The following is a 17,002-nucleotide window of genomic DNA, read 5'->3' on the forward strand; positions in this document are numbered from 1 at the left end:
TTTCCTGTCATTACTCTTCCTCCTTCAGTCAGGGAATTTGGATGCTCTGTGACCTAAGCACAGGTAAAGTGGCTAGTGTTTGGCAAATAGGAAATGCACTTTTGAAGAGCTGGATCATTCTCATCCTCCCCCCCCCCGTTGTTCAGATTCATAGTGCTACGAAGCAGCAAAGTGTGTTGTCTACTGACTTGCCCAAACAACTCAAATGAGGCTGTGATTTAAAATTGTATCTCTCTGGACTATGAGTCCAACAGCTAGGGTTAATGACACCACCTCAAATGCATGAGCACAGACAGATTGTGGTCACTTCATTCCAATAACCATAGTGTACCAGCCCTTCTCAGCCCAGCAAGTGTCTGCCATTTTTCCATTTTTATTAATTTGTAAAACATTCTGAAGTGTTTTTGTTAGTTCAGTTACAAAGAAAAAATTAAATGGTCTATCTTTAGAAATCTTAGCTTGACCAAACAATTTCTTGGAAAACCAATGTAGTTATCTATTCAATTGGATAATTGTACAGTCTGGTTATTTCAACTATATACATTCAATAAGTCAATCTACAATAATTCTGGAACAGGAGGGATACAGATATCAGTAAAGAAATTTGGCAGAGCCACCTTTGAAAAGTAAATCTCTGAATATTACAGTAACAGTGAGCCTGTACAATTACCAGTTAAGCCATGAATCAGCATGCTGACATCAAGAGTCAACTGCTTTCGAAAGCAATACAAACTACAACAGAGACTGAAATGCAACAGAGCATGCAAGTTATACTACTTACTGTGTTGATGGACCAAACTGTACATCTTTCAAGAGGAAAAGTTTAATTACTGCAGCTCAAGATTTAAAAAAGACATATTAATGACCTGGGCTTGGGTATACAGGGTATAATTTCAAAGTTTGCAGATGACACGAAACTTGGAAATGTAGTAAACAATGTGGAGGATAGTAACAGACTTCAGGAGGATATACAGACTGGTGAAATGGGAGACATATGGCAGATACAATTTAACGCAGAGAAGTGTGAAGTGCTTCATTTTGGTAGGAAGAGTGAGGAGAGGCAATATAAAATAAATGGTACAATTTTAAAGCGGGTGCAGGGACAGAGAGACCTGGGGGTGTATGTACACAAATCTTTGAAGGTGGCAGGACAAGTTGAGAAGGCTGTTAAAAAAAACATATGGGATCCTTGGCTTTATTAATAGAGGCATAGAGTACAAAACAAAGGAAGTTATGCTAAACCTTTATAAAACATTGGTTAGGCCACAGCTGGAGTATTGTGTTCAATTCTGGGCACCACACTTTAGGAAGGATATCAAGGCCTTAGAGAGGGTGCAGAAAAGATTTACTAGAATGGTACTAGGGACTTCAGTTATGTGGAGAGATGGGAGAAGCTGGGGGTTGTTCTCCTTAGAGCAGAGGATGTTAAGCAGAGATTTGATAGAGGTGTTCAAAATAATGAACAGTTTTGATAACTTTCAAAAGGGAATTGGTTAAATATTTGAAGGGAAAAAATTTACAGGGCAAAGGGGAAAGAGCAGGGGAGTGGGACTAATTGGATAGCTCTACCAACGAGCCGGCACAGGCACGATGGGCCGAATAACCTCCTTCTGTGTTATATACTACTATGATACTATGTCACAGCACACCTAACCACAATTCATACCATACTAATAGTAATTTCCAGCACTGTGCCATCACGTTGATCCTGTTAACTTCAGGCATGAACCCACTTGTAAACAAGCCTTGGGCTCCACTGGGATATCCTGTATAAATATTTTTGATGACAAATATTTCCTTTCACATCCCAGACTGAGACCAAAGTGCACCATGAGGTTTCTCGTTGCATTGAGAGCAGGGCAGGAAATAAAACAAGTGCACAGAGGGTCTTTTGAGCTGAATAGGTTCAGGTTTGTCTTGACAGCAAAACGGAAGCAATGTTAGGGCTCAGTACATTTCATACTGAATATTTTTTCTAGTAAGGCTTTTTTTTGCCTGAAGGGGATATTGCAGTAATTTTTTCCTGGTGCAGAGCCTTGTATGCCAGGAGCGTATACCCTGAATTTGGAATTTGCCTGAATTCCCAATAAGTATTTTTAACACAAAGCTCTGGGAGTGCCAAAAACAAATATTTAACCCATTCAGCTCAATGCAGCTTCACATAACAGCCACAAAGCTTCTAAAAGACAGAAAAATTTAACTGCTAAAGAATGGATTAGGATAATAAAAATGAGGATATAATCAGTACAGCCTCCAAGAGATGCTGCAAATGCTGAAGTGACACATTCACAACTAAGCTACCCCAATCTGAATTCCAATCATTCACACTGATTTCTCAGTATTTCAGGGAGTTCATGCAAGGAAGAAATGGCAAGAGAAAGGCTGCAGTGATAAATTTGGTTCCTTCCTTCAAAGCACGTGCACATCCTCACGAAAGGTCACCCAAAAGGCACTTAATTTTTTAATGTTGGCAACTTCCAATATGTGGATCTCAGTGCATTCATAACATTATCCCAGTGTAAATAATCTGACCGATCTTGAAGTGACCACCATCTTTTTTGTAGGTCTCCTAATCTGTTGTAGGAACTAAAAATGGGAACATAATGTAAGAAGGTTGTTTTAGTGGTGTTCTCCCAGATCCTGAAGTGCACTAAAGAGTGACACTAACATCCATATCTATGAGGTATGATTGGCCCCTCCTCCTGACAAAAGGTGAAAGAACACAAGGAGGGGTTGGAGTTTGGAAGAAGCAGAGAAAAAAAAAAGGGGCAGGATGGAGGTGCGGGGGAAAAAGAGTAGTACCTATGTGACGGGTCCATAGCACAAAGCTACTTCGGGGAATTATGAACACTCTGCATTCAAGGCAAACATTACGAAAATATGTTGTGGACAATAATGGCAAGGTTGGGGTCTGTATAACAAGCAGGGTTGGGGGTGGGGTAAATAAGCTCACCTGTGAACATTTTTGTCACCATTTTACTCTGTTTCCTGGCAGAGCAGACAAGCAGCAGCCATGATGGGAAGAACTCATGATGACTTGCTAGAAGCTCTGCAATAGTCCTCGTCAGGCCTGCTTGCCTTTGCTCTCCTTCAGCATAGCTGCAGCCCTCATCGACAGAGTCCACGATGATGAAGAGATTCTGTGGAGGTGGTTTTATTCCCAACAGTGGCAAGAGTACACACCTAAAGAAAAGAAACATGGGACGTTACTAGAATATCACAACATGAAAAGCACATTTCTAAGTAAAGGCAAAGACCAACTGACTTAAATCGTCCCAGATTGCAACATTCGGCAAATCTTGCACACAGATACACATTCATCTTCTCTTTGTCTCTACGCACATCTCTTGCTCTCCTTCTACATGCATGAACACACACACTCCCTCTCTCCTCCGTACCCCAGCCCAGTATAAACACACAGTTCTCTCCATCTATTGGTGCACACATGAATAAAAGAGTCATAGGGCTAGGTGAGAAAATGGGCATTCTTCCACAACTCCATCCTTCACACTCTCTCCTTACACTTACCTTTCTCACTCAGTAGGACAAGCAGACTGGTGAACAGTGGGTTCAAGAACTGGACAATGGGAGAAGCAAGGTTGGGGCAAAACAAGTAATACTGGATGCCAAGACTGATAAAGCAAGAGACTGAAATATTTAAAATTTCAATAATTCCATAACAAAGAATTTTAGAAATACATTTTTCCAGGGTAAAATTCTTACAATTGTAATTAAGCAGCATCAGTATATGAATCAATATCATATAATTAGACTTTTAAAGTGAATATTTAATTAGAAATACACACTAGAAGAATACTTCAATGGCCTAGTAGAGGCATGCACCTCATGGTGTGTTAGAGCCATGTAGAGCTTGAATGCCTCTGAGGTCTATGGTGAGTTGGGTAATCTTAGTCAGGGCAGGAAAAAGGATATTACTAATTGGGAGGTGACAAATGATTTTTCTCCTCTCTAGTTCCCACTCCTCCTCATTACCCTCAGCTGGGAAGTGGCTGTGTTATGGAAATAAAATGAGGACAGGATTAATCTCAGCTGTGATGCCACTCAAAAATAAAGAGCCTACTAATACCACCATTGAAAAATGGCCACTCGAACTACAATTACCAGAACCCATGAAATTTACCCCAGCATGTGCCCACTGCTTTCAGGAAACAGGGTGAAAATTGAGAAAACACACCTTTGTGACATCACATTAAATATAGCTTTGCACCTCCTTCACTGGACAGTTTCATAAGCACAAATTTGATTTAATTTGAAGTTAGCCTTCTTAATGCCACCTGATTATGAAAACTATATCTGATAAAACAATTAAAAATATAAAACATTAAAACAGAGTTCATACATTTTTCTAAATTTCAAAATGTTGACAAAATCTGACAAAATATTTGCTTCTGTCACTGCAATAACATCACAATAGAAACCTTGCAACAGAAAGATGAAAATTGGCATATGGCATTAATTAACTTGTTAGAAACAAAAACAAAGCCTTAGAAGTGGTCACAACCTCTGAATCATTGGTGTACGGTAAAAATTCAAACTATTCTGAATGCAGATATTTAGACATTTTTATCAATAGTAATATTCGAGAAGTTTACGACAGGGGTTCCACTGCAGGGGAAAGAATTTTCCAAAACATAGTCAAGGTTTACTGAAAGCCAATTCTTATTTTTTTGAGTCAGTCCAAACAAATAATGCAAATCTTCAAAATTTCAGTAACAGTGAGTTAGCTTATCTCAGTCGGGGGATTGGTGGGTGTACTATTATTGGCATGAATGCTCCCGGCCTGTGGGGGTTGCCAAAATTAGCCAGGATTCCTGCCTTGATTGTTTCTTGGTGATCCCTACCAGAAAGTTCAGGTGCATGGATTACATAGAATTTGCAGCACAGGAACAGGCCATTCGGCCCAATGTGTCTGTGTCCACATGAGCTTCCTCCCACCTTACTTCATCTAACTCTATCAACATATCCTTCTATTCCTTTTTCCCTCATGAGAGGTTGGGTGAAGACAGGCTTGGACTCAGCTGCGATACTCCCACAGAGTAATTGCCTGCCCACAGTCACAACTTGATCAATGTACTGGAAGGCAATCAGCACTCATGGAACCATACACCAGCATGAGTTACTGCCTTCAGAAGAGGAAATTACAAAGTTGAAAAAGTTGCAGCATCACAGACACTACTGAGAATATTCACAACAAAGTAATTTGGCCACATATTTGAACACTGCAGCACCGAGTAAGTGGAACAAGTATTTTTTTTATATAAAGCAGAAAAATAATTTTTTTTGGCAGTTCTTTGAGTGCCTGGCAGGCTCTTTTTAACCTGCAATTTTGACAGCAACAGTTGTATGTGCAGCATAGGTAACTGTAGGAACACACTTTGAACCCAAACATAAATATTAGGGGATAGAGTACCTTTTCTCTGGCTGTAATTCTTGATGACTTTTTATTGTTGAGAGCCTGAGTTGTACAGAAAGAGATTACTATCAATCTATTCAGATTAGTTCTCTGCTCGACTTCAAGGAAGGAACAAGGTTTCCTGAATGCAAAGTCTCAACTCTCTAATGCATTGGGCCGGATCTTTCTGAAAAAATAACAGTATGTTAACGACGCACGCCGTTATTAATGTGCAAATTGGCCAGCAAGTTCAGGGGATTAAGAGATACTTTGAGTTGCGAATCTCCAGAACTTGCTGGTCGATTTATGCCACTCTGCCGTTCGCTTTGCACAAACGGCATCTTGCCCTTAGCCTCTCTGTTATTTTTAAGAACTTGCTGGATTTGCACATTAATTGCCCATTAAACTCTCCATAGAAAGTTAACTCTGGTAATTAACAGTGCAAGTTTTTTTTTTCAAAAAATATACTTTATTCATAAAATTTGCAGCAGTACATACAAAACAGTTGTCATATCACTTTCCAAACGTACACAATACAGATTATACAATTTGCAGGTTACGTTAAGTGCAGTACAATGAACACATTGGACATCATTGCAGTTCATGACACTCTAGGGTGTCTCATTGCATCATACGTCAACACAGATTATTGCTTACAGATTCATTTCTGGTCCATTTCAGATTCATTACAGGTACATTACAGCAATTTGAATTTTACATTCTGCCCGAGGGGGTTTTTCCCTGATTGCAGCCCCTCGGTTTACAATGGCGGGAAGGCTCTAAACGGTTGCCTTTCCCCACAGGGCCTTTGCGGCAGCCGCACCCATCCTCAGTGCATCCCTCAGCACGTAGTCCTGGACCTTGGAATGTGCCAGTCTGCAACACTCGGTCGAGGACAGCTCCTTGTGCTGGAAGACCAGCAAGTTTCGGGCAGACCAAAGGGCGTCTTTCACCGAGTTGATGGTCTTCCAGCAGCAGCCGATGTCCGTCTCAGTGTGCGTCCCCGGGAACAGCCCGTAGAGCACAGAAACCCGTGTTACGGAACTGCTCGGGACGAACCTGGACAGATACCACTGCATCTCTCTCCAGACCTTCTTTGCAAAGGCACATTCCATAAGGAGATGGGTGACGGTCTCGTCTCCACCGCAGCCTCCTCTGGGACAGCGCGCGGTGGCGCTGAGAGCCCGGGAGTGCATGAAGGATCTGACGGGAAGGGCCCTTCTCACCACCAGCCAAGCTAGGTCGTGGTGCTTGTTTGAAAGCTCTGGCGATGAGGCGTTCTGCCAAATGACATTGACAGTCTGCTCGGGGAACCAACCGACAGGATCCACCATCTCCTTTTCCCGCAGGGTCTCGAGGACGTTACGTGCGGACCACTTGCTGATCGCCTTGTGGTCAAAGGTGTTTTTCTGCACAAACCTTTCCACGAAGGACAGGTGGGGCGGAACGGTCCAACTGGACGGAGCATTCCGTGGCAGCGTGGCCAGGCCCATCCTTCTCAACACCGGGGACAGGTAGAACCTCAGCACGTAGTGACACTTTGTGTTTGCGTACTGAGGGTCTATGCACAGCTTGATGCAGCCGCACACAAAGGTGGCCATCAGGATGAGGGCCACGTTGGGCACGCCTTTCCCCCCTTTCTCTGGAGATTTGTACATCGTGACCCTGCGGACACGGTCCATTTTTGATCTCCAGACAAAGTGGAAGATGGCTCGGGTGACTGTCGCGGCGCAGGAGCGAGGTATGGGCCAGACCTGCGCCACGTACAGCAACACCGAGAGCACCTCGCACCTGATGACCAGGTTCTTGCCCACGATCGAGAGGGATCGTTGATCCCACAGTCCCAGTTTCTGCTTAACCTTGGAGATACGCTCCTCCCAGTTTTTGGTGCACGCCCCGGCCCCCCCCGAACCAGATCCCCAGCACCTTCAGGTAATCCGACCTGACGGTGAAGGGGACAAAGGATCGGTCGGTCCAGTTCCCAAAGAACACGGCCTCGCTCTTGCTACGATTTACCCTGGCCCCCGAGGCCAGTTCGAACTGGTCGCAGATGCTCATCAATCTGCGGACCGACAGCTGATCTGAGCAAAAGACGGCGACGTCATCCATGTACAGGGAGGCCTTGACCTGAGTGCCTCCGCTGCCTGGGATCGTCACCCCTCTTATGCCCGCATCCCTCCTGATGGACTCGGCAAAGGGTTCGATGCAACACACGAACAAGACGGAGGAGAGAGGACAGCCCTGCCTGACTCCAGATTTGATCGGAAAGCTTTCTGATTCCCACCAGTGCAAGTACTTTAACGACATGCTAATTGTTAATGCAATGCCAATCAGCCTCTCTGGCCCAGAAAGTGAACAATTTAAACTGTGGAGACTTATTCCTTCAGGTGGTAAAAGAGATTTAAAAAATTACAAATTTAATTTTTGTTTTCTCACTTTTCCTTTGTCTCTTTTTCTCTGTTTCTTAATCCAATCTTTCTTTCCCTTTCTATTTCTCTTTCTTTACCTGATTTGACTCTAATTCACCCTCCTTCTCAGTCATTCCTCTATTTTTTTCTCAATTCTTTTTCTCAATCCTTATATCTCATTGGTTAAGGAGATACACTGTTGGTCCTACCATTCACTAAGGTCCCAGATGTCCTGTTGCCCTCACCACATGTTATCAGTTCGCACTTCAGCTGAAATTTTTTTTGCACCATAATTGCTGGAAGGGTGCAGAAAAAAAGTCTAACTAACGGGGCACACTGCGAGATGCCCCACTCCAGCAAGATCCCACCCATTATGTCCGAGTACTCTAAACTGTGGAGCTACTAGCTCAAAACTTGCTTCCCCCTACAGTGAACAGACTTTTAAATCCAAGCTTGCCTTCATCTGATCATCACTTCTCTACTAATCTCATCATCTTCTCTTTTGAACATTGGTGGTGACCAATAATAAAATAACTGCACAAAGGGGTTGTAGTGCAATGAATCAACCTTCTATTTCTTTAAGCAAATTGGTCACACCAGCAGGCAAAAGATAGCTCACATTGTTGTAAAAATTATGCCCTAGGTTCATAGACTATAGAAACATGTATGATTTTCAAACGGCATTCAAAAAGGTGCCACATAAAAGGTTGTTACACAAGGTAAGGGCTCATGGGGTTGGGGTTAATTTATTAGCATGGATGGAAGATTGGTTAAAGGGCAGAAAACAGAGAGTAGGGATAAACGGGTCATTCTCAGGTTGCAGGCTTTAACTCGTGGGGTCCCGCAAGGATCAGTGCTTGGGCCTCAGCTATTTACAATCTATATTAATGACTTAGATAAAGGGACCGAGTGTAATGTATCCAAGTTTGCTGATGATACAAAGCTAGGTGGGAAAGTAAGCTATGAGGAGCACACAAAATGTCTGCAAAGGGATATAGACAGGTCAAGTGAGTGGGCAAGAAAGTGGCTGATGGAGTATAATGTGGGGAAATGTGAGGTTATTCACTTTGGTAGGAAGAATAGAAAAACAGATTTTTTTTTAAAATGGTGAGAAACTATTAAATGTTGGTGTTCAGAGAGACTTGGGTATCCTTGTATAAGAAACACAAAAAGTTAATATGCAGGTACAGCAAGCAATTAGGAAGGTAAATGGCACGTTGGCCTTTATTGGAAGGGGGTTGGAGTACAAGAGTAAGGAAGTCTTACTACAGCTGCATAGGGCATTGGTGAGACCACACCTGGAGCACTGTGTACAGTTTTGGTTTCCTTATCTAAGGAAGGATATACTTGCCTTAGAGGCGGTGCAACAAAGGTTCACTAGATTAATTCCTGGGATGAAAGGGTTGTCCTATGAAGAGAAGTTGAGTAGAATGGGCCTATACTCTCTGGAGTTTAGAAGAATGAGAGGTGATCTAACTGAAACATAAGATTCTGAGGGGGCTTGACAGGGTAGATGCTGAGAGGTTGTTTCCCCTGGCTGGAGAGTGTAGAACTAGGGAGCATAATCGCAGGATACGGGGTCGGCCATTCAAAACTGAGATGAGGAGGAATTTCTTCATACAGAGGATTGTGAATCTTTGGAATTCTCTACCCCAGAGGGCTGTGGATGCTAAGTCACTGAATATAGTCAAGGCTGAGATGGATAGATTTTTGGACTCTAGGGGAATCAAGAGATATGGGGATCGGGTGGGAAAGTGGAGTTGGGGTCGAAGATCAGCCATGATCCGATTGAACGGCAGAGCAGGCTCGAGGGGCCATATGGCCTACTCCTGCTCCTGTTTCTTATGTTTTTATGATTTAAATAGACTTATATAGACTTTTACAGCACAGAAACAGGACATTCGGCCCAACAGGTCTATGCCAGTGTTTACGCTCCACACAAGCCTCCTCCCAATTTACTTTGTCTCACGTATCTTTCTATTCCTTTCGCCCTCATGTACTTACCTAGCTTCCCCTGAATGCATTTACACTATTCGCTTCAAACACTCCACGTGGTAGCGAGATCCACATTCCCATCACTCTCTGGGTAAAGAAGTTTCTCTTGAATTCCTTATTGGATTTATTAGTGACTATCTTATATTTATGGCACCTAGTTTTGGACTCCCCACAAGTGGAAACATCTTCTCCAAGTCTACCCTATCGAACCCCTTCATAATTTTAAAGACCTCTCTCAGTCTTCTCTTTTCTATAGAAAAGAGCCCCAGCCTGTTCAGTCTTTCTGATAGTTGCACCCTCTCAGTTCTGGTATCATCCTTGTAAATCCTTTTTGCACTTTCTCCAGTGCTTCTATATCCTTTTTGTAATGGAGACCAGAGCTGCACACAGTACTCTCAGTGCAATTAAAATAAAGGTTTGATATAGGTTTAACATAACTTCTCTGCTTTTGAATTCTATTCCTTTAGAAATGAACCAGTTTGCATTTTTATGGCTTTTTTTTTAACCTGCGTTGCTACTTTTAATGATTTGTGAATCAGTACCCCTAGATCTCTTTGTGCCTCTACCCCATTTAGATTCGTATTTTCTAAGGGGTACATGGCCTACTTATTCTTCCGACCAAAATGCACCACCTTACCACTTACCTATTTTGAAATTCATTTGCCATTTACACACCCATTCTGCAACTTTGTTAGTGTCTTCTTGTATTTTGTCGCAGTCTTCCCCAGTATTAATGTTAGCCCATAGTTTGGTGTCGTCCGCAAATTTTGATATCGTACTTCCGATTCCAGAGTCTAAATTGTTTATATCAACAGTGAACAGTGGTCCCAGCACAGATCCCTGTGAAACACTGCTTCCCTCTTTCCGCCAGCCTGTGTAACTACCCTTAACCCCTACTCTCTGTTTTATGTTTTGTAGCCAGCTTACTATTCATTCTGCTACTTTTGTTTTTTTGCTTTGTTTTGTTTGCTTAAAGTTACAGCACAAAAGGAGGCCATTCAGCCCATCTTGTCCATGCAGGCCAAAAAAGAGCTATCCAGCTTAATCCCACTTTCCAGCACTTGGTCTGCAGCCCTGCAGGTCACGGCACTTCAAGTGCACATCCAAGTACTTTTTAAAATGAGTTGAGGATTTTGGCCTCTACCACCCTTTCAGCCAGTGAGTTCCAGACCCCCACCACCCTCTGGGTGAAAAAAAATTCTCCTCAGCTCCCCTCTAATCCTTCGATCAATTACTTTAAATCTATGCCCCCTTGTCACTGATCCCTCTGCTAAGGAAAATAGGTCCTCTTTATCCACTCTATCTGGTCCAGTCATAATTTTATATACCTCAATTAAATCTCCCCTCAGCCTCCTTTGTTCCAAAGAAAACAATCCCAGCCTATCCAATCTTTGCTCATAGCTAAAATTCTTCAGCCCTGGCAACATCCTTGTAAATCTCCTCTGTACCCTCTCGCGTAATATGGTGATCAGAACTGTATGCTGTGGCTCCAAGCCGTGGCCTAACCAATGTTTTACACAGTTGATTTTGTTTTATACCATTGTTTTATACTTGTTCCCTGACTCCACATGCTCTGACCTTAGTCATGAGTCTACTACGCGGTACTTTATCGAAGGCCTTTTGAAAATCCAAATATATTACATCTATAACACTGCCCTTATCTACTCTGCTACTTCTTCAAAGAATTCAATAAGGCTAGTCAAGCACAACCTTCCCTTTTGAAATCCGTGCTGACTATTCCTTATTATATTTTCAGTTTCTAGATATTTCTCTATTACATCTTTGAATAAAGATTCCAATATCTTTCCTACCACGGACATTAAGCTAACTGGTCTATAATTCCCTGGACTTGTTCTATATCCCTTTGTAAATATAGGAACAACATTAGCTATCCGCCAGTCCTTTGGCACTATTGCCTTTTCTAGTGAATTTTTATAATATAATAATGATTCTGCTAGCTCTTCTCTAGCTTCTTTTAGTATACATGGATGCAATCCATCTGGGCCAGTGGTTTCATCCTCTCCAAGTTTGTCCAGTTTATCAATTATCTCCTTTCCTTTCCATCTTAAACATCTTGATATCTTTATTGATCTCTTCTTCTAATGCCATGTCCACCTCGTTAATCTCCCTGTTAAATACTGAGGCAAAGTAAATATCTAATATTTCTGCCATTTCACTGACATTACCTGTGAGCTTATCTTGTGTATCCCTTATTGGCCCTATCTCTATCTTAATTTTCCTTTTGTTATTTGTGTTTGTAGAATACTTTACTTTTTTTATATTCTTTGATAATTTCACTTTGTAATTCCTCTTTGCCTTCCAAATTTTTTTTGACTTATTTGTCCTTTTTGTATTCCCTTTCGTCATCCTCACCTTTATTGTCTATGTACTTAGTGTATGTTTTTTTCTTTAGTTTCAATTTTATCTTTATTCATCTATGGTATTTCATTACTGGCTAGATTCCTTTTTTTTTTGAAGAATATATTTCTCCTAAACTCTATTGATCACCTTTTAAAGTATTTCCCACTATTGCTCTCTCTCTCTGTCAATTTTTTTTTCAGTTTACCATCCCAACTTCCATCCTCATCCCCTCATAGATTGGAAAAAAGCTAAATTATTACTTTGGTCTTTGTCTTACTTAGGTCTCTCTCAATCATTATCTTAACCCTTATTATGTTGTGATTGCTATTGCCAAGATGCTCTCCTACACTTGCTTCTTTTATCTGCTCTGATTCATTTCCCATTACTAAATCCAGCAGTGATTCCTCTCTTTTTGGGCTTCTTACATACTGGGTAAGAAATAAGTCCTGTACTCTCTAAAAACTCCATTCCCTTTTCCCCTTTCAATACCTCTTCTTGACCAGTTTACTTGGGGGTAGTTGAAATCTCCCATGATTATTCTTCTATAGCTTTCACTCATTTCATAGATTTGCTTACATATTATTCCGTCCAATATTAGGTGGTCTGTAGTATATCCCTAGTGGTGTGATCAATCCCTTCTTATCCTTTATCTCAATCCATTTGGATTCTATTTCTAGCTTAAATGTTAGCTATGTCCTTTTATTTTACTGCCATTATCTCTAATGCGTACATCTATCCCACCCCCTTCGTCCTTCCCTATCCTTTCTAAATATGCTATATGCTGCAATATTTAACTGTCAATCCTGTTCTTTATGCAGTCATGTTTCAGTTATCCCTGCTATATCTAGTTCCTCCCAACAATTTATTTCCTCCAGTTCTCCCGTTGTGCTTTGAATGCTGTGCAATTTGCCTTTTAGTGAACAATAAAGCATTTGTCGGAGTGACGGCAAATCAGTGGGTTTTTATTTTGAGTGTGGTCAAATGGTACCGAGTATAAAACTCAACAGTTTCTAACCAATATCTGAAAACTAGACTAAATTTATGGTCTTGAAATCGTCCCTACGTGTCCAACATATATCTTGTTCTGTTGATGGATGCAGTTGATTCCCCCTCCTCCTCTCTTCCTGTCTTAGATAGAGTATTGAGAGGGACATAACTGTTTGATAATGCCTTCACTGAATAGTTGTGACTAACTCCAAGTGATAACTTACAATTGACCAGAAAATAAATCAGTATATATTGCAATAAATTACTTATTAGGAACATTGTACTTCAAGCCACATTTTCTTCAATGGCTATCACTTTAGGATACAAAACGTTTTGCTTTTAAAAGCCATGGGTATAACAGCCTCAGCAGGTAAATGAAAGCACAGCAGATTCAGAAAACTGCCATTGCAAAAATATTGATCTGAAGAGTGTCTGTTAGAATATGACACTGAGCCATAAATACCAAGAAAGGATCAGATTCAATGGTTAGCTTTTTAAAAAAAAATTTGATCATGGGATGTGGGCATCGCTGGCAAGGCCAGCATTTACTGGCCATCCCTAATTGCCCTTGAGAAGGTGCTGGTTAGCCACCTTAATGAACCGCTGCAGTCCATGTGAAGGTTCTCCCATCGTGCGGTTAGGAAGAGAGTTCCAGGATTTTGACCCAGCGACGATGAAGGAACGGCGATATATTTCCAAGTCGGGATGGTGTGTGACTTGGAGGGGAACGTGCAGATGGTGTTGTTCCCATGTACCTGCTGCTCTTGTCCAGCAAGGTGGTAGAGGTCACGGGTTTGGGAGGTGCTGTCGAAGAAGCCTTGGCGAGTTGCTGCAGTGCATCCTGTGGATGGTACACACTGCAGCCACAGTGCGCCGGTGAAGGGAGTGAATGTTTAGGGTGGTGGATGGGGTGCCAATCAAGCGGGCTGCTTTGTCCTGAATGGTGTTGAGCTTCTTCAGTGTTGTTGGAGCTGCACTCATCCAGGCAAGTGGAGAGTATTCCATCACACTCCTGACTTGTGCCTTGTAGATGGTGGGAATGCTTTGGGAAGTCAGGAGGTGAGTCACTCACCGCAGAATACCCAGCCTCTGACCTGCCCTTGTAGCCACAGTATTTATATGGCTGGTCCAGTTAAGTTTCTGGTCAAAGGTGACCCCCAGGATGTTGATGGTGGGGGATTTGGCGATGGTAATGCCGTTGAATGTCAAGTGGAGGTGGTTAGACTCTCTCTTGTTGGAGATGGTCATTGCCTGGCACTTGTCTGGAGCGAATGTTACTTGCCACTCATCAGCCCAAGCCTGGATGTTGTCCAGGTCTTGCTGCATGCGGGCTCGGACTGCTTCATTATCTGAGGGGTTGGGAATGGAATTGAACACTGTGCAATCATCTGCGAACATCCCCATTTCTGACCTTATGATGGAGGGAAGGTCATTAATGAAGCAGCTGAAGATGGTTCGGCTGAGGACACTGCCCTGAGGAACTCCTGCAGCAATGTCCTGGGGCTGAGATGATTGGCCTCCAACAACCACTACCATCTTCCTTTGTGCTAGGTATGACTCCAGCCACTGGAGAGTTTTCCCCGATTCCCATTGTCTTCAATTTTACTAGGGCTCCTTGGTGCCACACTCGGTCAAATGCTGCCTCGATGTCAAGGGCAGTCACTCTCACCTCATCTCTGGAATTCAGCTCTTTTATCCACGTTTGGAACAAGGCTGTAATGAGGTCTGGAGCCGAGTGGTCTTGGCGGAACCCAAACTGAGCATCAGTGAGCAGGTTATTGGTGAGTAAGTGCCGCTTGATAGCACTGTCGGCGACATCTTCCATCACTTTGCTGATGATTGAAAGTAGACTGATGGGGCGGTAATTGGCTGGATTGGATTTCTCCTGCTTTTTGTGGACAGGACATACCTGGGCAATTTTCCACATTGTCGGGTAGATGTCAGTGTTGTAGCTGTACTGGAACAGCTTGGCTAGAGGCGCCGCTAGTTCTGGAGCACAACATTACAGCCGGAATGTTGTCGGGGCCCATAGCCTTTGCTGTATCCAGTGCACTCAGCCGTTTCTTGATATCACGTGGAGTGAATCGAATTGGCTGAAGACTGGCTTCTGTGATATCTGGAGGAGGCAGAGATGGATTATCCACTTGGCACTTCTGGCTGAAGATGGTTGCAAAAGCTTCAGCCCTTGTCTTTTGCACTCACGTGCTGGACTCTGCCATCATTGAGGATGGGGATGTTTGCAGAGCCTTCTCCTCCCGTTAGTTGTTTAATGGTCCACCACCATTCACGACAGGATGTGGCAGGACTGCAGAGCTTTGATCTGATCCGTTGGTTGTGGAATCGCTTAGCCCTGTCTATAGCATGTTGCTTCCGCTGTTTAGCATGCATGTAGTCCTGAGTTGTAGCTTCACCAGGTTGGCACCTCATTTTTAGGTATGCCTGGTGCTGCTCCTGGCATACTCTTCTACACTCAGCAATGGCAGTTACAAGTGAATCCAGTGTGCATGGGCTAGATAGGAGAGAGGATAAATAACCAAGATTTCCAAACCTGATTACTAACCAGTGATTTTGGTTAGAAAGTGGTTGTGTGCAAGAGCTAAGTAAGGACAGTGAAACAACCTGCCAATACTGGCTCAAAGAATAGCCACTAGACGAGGTGCCGACATGGAATTGTACCCTTGCAGGAGTCATTGTCCGGTGGCACAACACACTGGGTTACTGAGGCTTGATACCATGAACTGGTAGATTGTGAGTTCTCCCCTCAAATCCCCACAGGTCACAATCTAAGTTGTGCCATCAAGGAATAGGGGCAAGGTTCGGCCATCTCATTTGTTAATTGTATCCATGTGATTTATATCAATTAGTGTTAATTGTATTCAGGTGGCGCGTATCAATTGGGAACTCTCTTGTATCCATCTATAAGATAGCAGAGTGGTTATCTTACTGGACTAGTAGTCCAGAGGCCTGGACTAATAATCCGGAGTCATGAGCTGGGGAATTTAAATTCAATTAATTAAATAAAAAATCTGGAATTAAAAAAAAACTAGCATCAGTAATGGTGGCCATGAAACTACCAGATTGTCGTAAAAACCCATCTGGTTCACTAATGTCCTTTAGGGAAGGAAACCTGCTGTCCTTACCCGGTCTGGCCTATACGTGACTCCAGACCCACGGCAATGTGGTTGATTCTTAATCACCCTCTGAAATGGCCTTGCGGCTCATCACCACCTTCTCAAGGGCAATTAGGGATGGGCAATAAATGCTGGCCTTGCCGACAACACCCACATCCCATGAACAAATTTAAAAAAGAGTTGATCTAGGATGTGTAAGGGGGATCTCTGAATAAAGGCTTGGAAGCAACTGAAGACCAGGCTCTCGTATTCTTTCACCATTTGGCTATCCAATTTATAACATCAGTTAGGGCTGATGATGTATGACACACCAGAACCTAAGAGGGAGGCAAATAAAAGAGTAACTGTTGACACCACAGTTGACTTGGACCACACATCGATCCTAGGCTGCACACCCGACTCAGGTTAGTGTTGGGTTTGGGGAGGGTTGGGGCTGAGGTGCTGGGACGAAAGGGGGATTGTTATCGCTGTGCATTGTGTGAGATCTAAGCTGACATCTGCACAGTTTCTCTGCGGTGACTGCAGAAACCACTATGTGTCCTTTGAAACAGCAGAACTATGAAATGACTTAAAACAAGGGTAGCGGTTATGGCATTTAAGAATTAAGTAGTTCATTCTGAAAATAAGTCATCATTTTCCCTGGGCAATTTTGAAATTCTTATTAGAAACGGGATTCTAGCTGGCAGAGTGGGATTACATAATGTGAA

The 17,002-nt window shown here is 42.7% G+C and overlaps 1 protein-coding gene across 1 annotated transcript in view; it reads right to left on the reverse strand.

Annotated features, from left to right (window-relative positions):
* ankrd50 (ankyrin repeat domain 50) overlaps nt 1-17,002 on the reverse strand; it is a 181,139-nt gene that overhangs the window by 105,040 nt on the left and 59,097 nt on the right. Inside the window, exon 2 of the mRNA XM_067993477.1 lies at nt 2,954-3,183. Within this exon, the coding sequence (XP_067849578.1) occupies nt 2,954-3,183 (230 nt within the window). The remainder of the gene's footprint in view (nt 1-2,953; nt 3,184-17,002) is intronic.

This window comes from Heptranchias perlo, chromosome 1 (assembly GCF_035084215.1).
Source record: "Heptranchias perlo isolate sHepPer1 chromosome 1, sHepPer1.hap1, whole genome shotgun sequence".
NCBI classification, from domain to species: domain Eukaryota; kingdom Metazoa; phylum Chordata; class Chondrichthyes; order Hexanchiformes; family Hexanchidae; genus Heptranchias; species Heptranchias perlo.